Genomic DNA, 5,966 nt, shown 5'->3' with positions numbered 1-5,966 from the left:
AGAATTTTGTGAAAATTTCAATATTTTATTTTTATACGGACTCTTATCAAGATTTTAGGTTGTCTATATAACTCATTGCTATGTAATTGAGAATATAATTTGTATTATATTAAGATTTGGAAATACAGAACCTTGAGCCGCCATGTTCTCCTGTATTCTTTCCCTCCTTTTGTTCCTATTTTTTTTCTCTCTCCTTCTTCCTTTTCTCTATCTTACATCAATTTGGTATCAGTTCATCTTATTCTTCCTATCTCCTGAGCTTGTCATGCATCACCTAGAGAGGCCAGGTATCATGTTTAGAGAGGAATCCCTAAATGAAATTTAAGATGGGCTAGCCCCCTGCTAATTTATGTAACAGAAAAATAGAAGTAAAAAAATCTAGAGAAGGCACCACCATTTGGAAAGTAAAGAGATCCATGGGGTGGAAAGACCTACTCCCCAGATTCATTCTTTATTCGAACTTACATGTCAGCCTTTTTTCCCCTCTCATGTACTTATCTGGCTCCTCGCACGGCCATATTTTGATTCAGCCAGCGCTTTTGATGATCAAATCCAGTAAGTAGAATATAGACATAACAGGTACGAAGGAATGAGTGGCTTAATTCTACTTTCAAGAGACATAAGTTTAAATAAGTTGCTTAGCCAACAAACCAAAACTTTGAGATCAGTCAACTAATTAGCTTTCTTAACTTCACAACATAATAAAATAACATTACGGCGGATTCCAGGCCATTTTGAGCATCCAGTTGAGGCAATGGACAGACAAATAAGAGGGGCAAGAGAAGGTCCTCAGGATTGAGGCCTTCTTCGTTTGATTATTCCCTCCCATATAAAGCCATGTCAACAAATTAACATTTCAAGCACTCCAAGCAAGTTTTGATCCAGCCCATCCAGTGACTCCCAAATAATTTACTTTAATTTTATATCATATATTCACATGCAGGTAGGTTAATGTATATGAATTCCAATGATCCAAGTACCGAGCATATTAAGCACAATACGTCTCTATCTTTATAGCGTTGATTAGAGGATATGAGTTGAATAGAAGAAAAAATTGGAGAAGAGTTTTTGGCTTTCATCTTTTCTTTTCCCTTTGGTCTCAATAATAACTCTTGGTTAAACTACGAAGTATATATATATACAAGAAAGGGGTGGGAAAAATTTCTCAGTGTTGTTTTTGCCTTCAGCGGCATGAATTTAAGCCGACTAAATCAATGATCATGTACATAAATCGGGACTAGGCTCTCTATATAACCCTATCTTTTCATACATATATGTCTATCATGAAGAAGGATAGGAAATAAGGAACTGAGAAGACAAACAAGGTGACTTCTTCCAGACCCTTGAATGCAACCTAAGGATCTCCCTAGCCTTCTCTTTAGTCTTCATCCCACAATCAACTTGAAGCACCAGACACAGCTTGGACACCACTCCAATCTGCAGCATCTCCTGAAGAACAGCTGTTGTCGCCGAGAACTTGGCCACCGAGTTCAATATCCTCACCGCCCCCTCGCTCGCCACCTCCGAAATCCTTAGTATCTTCTTGGACACAATTGCGATGCCTGCCGCATGGCCGACCAGCTCCGACCTCCCTTCGGCGCACCCGCAAACCCAAGCCAGCACCACAAGCGCCAATTCACACACTCTTTTCTCATTCTCATCTAGCAGTAGCTCAATTAGGACTGGCACAGCACCAGCATGAGCAGCCTTAACTCGATTCCTTCCCCATCGACACAATAAAGAAAGGACTTGCAATGCTGCCTTGTCGGCCCGGTGCGAAATCCGATCACGAAGCACATTGACAATCTCTTGGAAGAGTTCTTCTCTAACACCAGCCAACTTGGCATGTGCAATCACTCCAAGAATGGACTTGAGAAGTAATGTTGCGTAGGCTCGAGATTGGTAATTTTGTTGCTGCAAAATGGATGTTAACGACTCGATGATGTCTTCATTTTTGATGGCGAAGTCATGAAGGCGCTGCTCGGAGATTTGAAGCAAGTAAAGAATGCTGAGAGCTTCATCACAAGCAGTAGTAGACTCTACGTCATCACGGATCAGTATTCCTTCTTCACCTGGAGTAAAGCTGTTCTTCTTAACGATGGAAGCTAAGAAGTCGAGCACGCCGGGAGTAGCCTCGACACACCGCTTATTCCTCTCGCTTTCGGATACAATCTCTTTGAGCTTTCGAAGCGATGAGAGTTGCAAATGAGGCAGCTTGGCGTCGTCGATGAGTTTGGCGATTTGGGCGTTGTCGATCGGTGGCTTTGGTGTCGGGAACCGTTCGATGCCGTCCGATGGATTGAGAGCACACCATGCTTGGATTAGTCGCCGGAGAGTATGGTTCGGGGTGAGGTCGCACTCCGGCAGGGACTGTTTGGTCACCGGACATGTGTTGTGCTTGCCGGAGAATATCCAACGCTCGATGCTGTCGCGGTCGTAGGTGATGCCGGTTGGAAGAATTACTGGATCTCTCATAATTTGGAGGGAGATAGGGCAAAGGAAGTAAGATGGGATCTCCACCTCTGCCATTAAGACCAGATAAAAGAATGGAGTTTTCGCTGGGGAAAGATTAGAAGAGGTATTCTAATTCAAATGCAAAGAGATCGTCCAGTTTTAATAGCTAAGAAGATGGAATTAGTTGATGAGAAGATGAGAAATTTGAAAGCCAGAATCTGAGATCAAAACACTTGAGAGAGTTATGCTGAAATGGATGGATTATGAAGAGAAGGAAGAAGGCTGTCTCTAGGGAGATGGAAGCTTTGGGATATTGTTGGGAGTTGACGATAGATTAGCTCTATTTATTGAGGGAGGCGTCGAAGATGGAAAGATTCAAACCCCCAAAGGCAACAGGAAAAAAAAGTCCACGCGGAGGCTGTGGGAAAGAAGTTTCAACTTTCCAGTGGGGTGTTTTGGGGTGGTTGCATATAATTTTATTCTTGGACGCGGGAATTTGCCTAGAAGGGTAGGCCCATTGCGCTGTATCTATCAACTCTTAACTTTTCTTCTATTTGATACAAATACCATCATATTCATATTTATTTTATGTGATGAATATAAATACAGATATGAATATTATTGAAGTGCAAAAATTTATATCCATATTTATTTTTAACAAATACAGATAAAATTTAGATATTGAAAATATAGATATAATTATAGATATTACTTAGATAATTAAATTTTATGACTATATAATCAAAGATATTAATAAATATATGATAAATCAAGTTAATAATATGTTTATATGATTATATATTTTTTTAAAAAGTTAATAAGTGCTATATAAAATTATATAGGATTATACATAGATTCGGATATTCAAATACGGATCGAATATTTGTCTATCCATATTAATATCTATTTTTTTTTTACGGATATGAATACGGATATAGATATTAATCGGATTCTCAAATTACTGTCCATGTTAAAATTAATTCGAATATAAAATTGAATCCGAATAGATAATTTCATACCACTTTCACCCCTACTTTCTTGGTCTATAATTTTCGCATATAAGCACCGCCACGATGACCGGATGATCTTTGACCCACACCATTGTGAACCATATTGTGGTTGGATTGTAAAACTACAAACTTAGTGGTGGAAGTTTGGAATGACAAATTGTAATACTATTTTACTAATAAACTAATTCAGCAAAAATTTGATGGACATGATTTTCATATAGTAATAATTTTTTTTACAAATAATTAGAATGTTTTTTCTTTTAGATTAGAGAATTATGTTCTGCAAAAATCAAAGTGGTCATTCACCAAACAAATGGGTTACCATAATCATGAGTAATTTTAAGAATCACTTACAAATTATGAGTTAGTGATGCCAGGAATGAGGGTATTATTTACTATTCTTATCGCTTCCATGCATGTTTATGCAATAATTGTTTATTTTTATTTTTATTAGATATTTTTATGCAAATGTCCTTTAAATTTTGACAATTGTTTTTGAAGTTCTTTCAACTAGCCGACTTCTGCTAAGTGATTTCTTAATGCCACATTTGTGGCTGCGATTATTTGAGGAGAGCCTTCAAAAAGATCGATGGTAATATTGCATCTTGATAATGTAAAAATTGACTAGCTAACCAACTTGGCATATTTCAAAAATACTACCATTCTTACCAAATAGTCTGACAGAATAATTCAAGTTGGAGATGCAATTATAATATTCTATTCAGTAAATGCTTATCTCGTCAAGGAAAACTTTCTTCACGTTGGGTGATCTTTATTATAGTTAGATTTTAAAATTTGATAAAGAAATAAAGTTTGATTTCTCCCATGACGGAGGAGAGTATGGGGAGACGGAGAAGGTGGACTCCGAAGGGCGGTGATGAGATCCCACCAGTTGGATCTACGTTGGCCAGACGCCGACGCCGTTTATTTTAACGAAGCCGACGTCTTGGGCGAGGGATAAGCTATCCATCACACCGGCCTTCTGGGTTTTGACTTTGAACAAAACTAATTGAGGCATGTGAAAAATTAATATATCACGTGGCTTCAATGAACTGGGATGAGCATTGGGTGGACGCCGAGTGCGATGACGCGCATCCAAGTATGATCCAACTGGATTAGAATATTATATTCTTGTGCGGTATCCATTCTTATTATGCATGTGGCTTCTCGTCAAATCAATAGTATAGTAATTGTTCTTCTCAATGCATAGCATATGCACATTAGTACAAAGCCATGTCATCAAAGACGTCATTAAACAACGTGCGGGCTATCAATCCATTAGAATATTTTCAATGCTGCTTGGGCACCACTGTATTCCTTGCCAAACCCTATGCTTACCCAGGGAGAAATTATATCTTACACTAAATATACCATACTAGTGCACCATATCAATCAGATTTTTTTTTATTAATTTTATTCATTACGTAGCTCATCTTGGATTGCCACCCTCTTATTTTATTTTGAATTATTTTGATGGTGCATCTGATATACCGTATAATTTTTTAATCAAAAAATGATAGAATGCATGAGATTACATGGATGACAAATACAAATAGAGCGATAAGGTAAAGCATTTCTCATATTTTTGATTTTTTATTTTTCTCTTCATTCAAAAAAGAAGGAAATGAACCCAAAAATAGTATGCGCTTGTTGAAATTAACTAGAACCATAAAATCTATTGAAAGTGATACCGTAATAGCCTAGCTAATTGGGCTCTTGGCAGCCCAGCTAATTGGGCTCTTGGACCAGCCCAGATTTAAATGGCTCAAGACCCATTAGACCTATGCATGGCACGTGGAAGAGAGGAGGAAGAAGACTCTAGTTATTATGGATTGCCATCGCGAGCCGAAGCATGATTAGTATAGATTGCCATCACAGGTCGAAACATAGTTTATGGTTTACCAGTCACAGACCAAAACATGATCATGATTAGTCTGAATTGAGAGATGATGATTGATTTGAAAAAATATTACTGAAACATAATTGATAAGTCATATGAACATATACGTGATATTTATATTAAAGTTGTGATAATATATGATTTGTGATATATATGTTTATATAACTGTTGACGTAGATTTTCATCTCGAGGTCGGATCAGTTGAAGTTGGACAGTGACAGGAGGTCGGCAATGGTCGGACGGCGATGGCAGGACCCGCAAAAAAAATTTCTAACCGGAGATGACTCCGAAAAGGACCTTCCAACGCTCAAGTCAGAAATCCAATAATAGAAGGAAAGAAGTGAGCATGTTAAGAGAGAGGAGATCGCATACCTAGAGGGTCCCTCTTAGCCCTTTATTTATGAGGAAAAGCTGAAGAGCCATGAGAGGAAGGAGGATTAGATGATTAGCCTTATCTAGTTGGGTGAGATATGTCCATTATTCTTTCCTTATCTAGAGAAAACAAGTCAGAAATTCGATAATAGAAGAAAAAGAGTGAGCATGTTAAGAGAGAGGAGATCGCATACCTAGAGGGTCCCTCTTGGCCCTTTATTTATGAGGGA

At 38.1% G+C, this 5,966-nt stretch overlaps 1 protein-coding gene across 1 annotated transcript; it reads right to left on the bottom strand.

Moving 5' to 3' along the window:
- Positions 1 to 1,152: 1,152 nt before the first annotated feature.
- On the bottom strand, positions 1,153 to 2,784 carry LOC105037988 (E3 ubiquitin-protein ligase PUB23). Its single transcript, XM_010913640.4, has one exon. The coding sequence runs from the start codon at positions 2,527 to 2,529 to the stop codon at positions 1,282 to 1,284; it is 1,248 nt and encodes a 415-aa protein (XP_010911942.1). The 5' UTR covers positions 2,530 to 2,784; the 3' UTR covers positions 1,153 to 1,281.
- Positions 2,785 to 5,966: the final 3,182 nt, after the last annotated feature.

The sequence above is a fragment of the Elaeis guineensis genome, chromosome 1 (assembly GCF_000442705.2).
Source record: "Elaeis guineensis isolate ETL-2024a chromosome 1, EG11, whole genome shotgun sequence".
Taxonomy (NCBI): domain Eukaryota; kingdom Viridiplantae; phylum Streptophyta; class Magnoliopsida; order Arecales; family Arecaceae; genus Elaeis; species Elaeis guineensis.
This window is presented reverse-complemented; position numbering and strand designations above follow the sequence as displayed.

Excerpts from the sequence above, each read along its gene's own strand:
- LOC105037988 (XM_010913640.4), bottom strand. The coding sequence starts at position 2,529 with ATGGCAGAGGTGGAGATCCCATCTTACTTCCTTTGCCCTATCTCCCTC.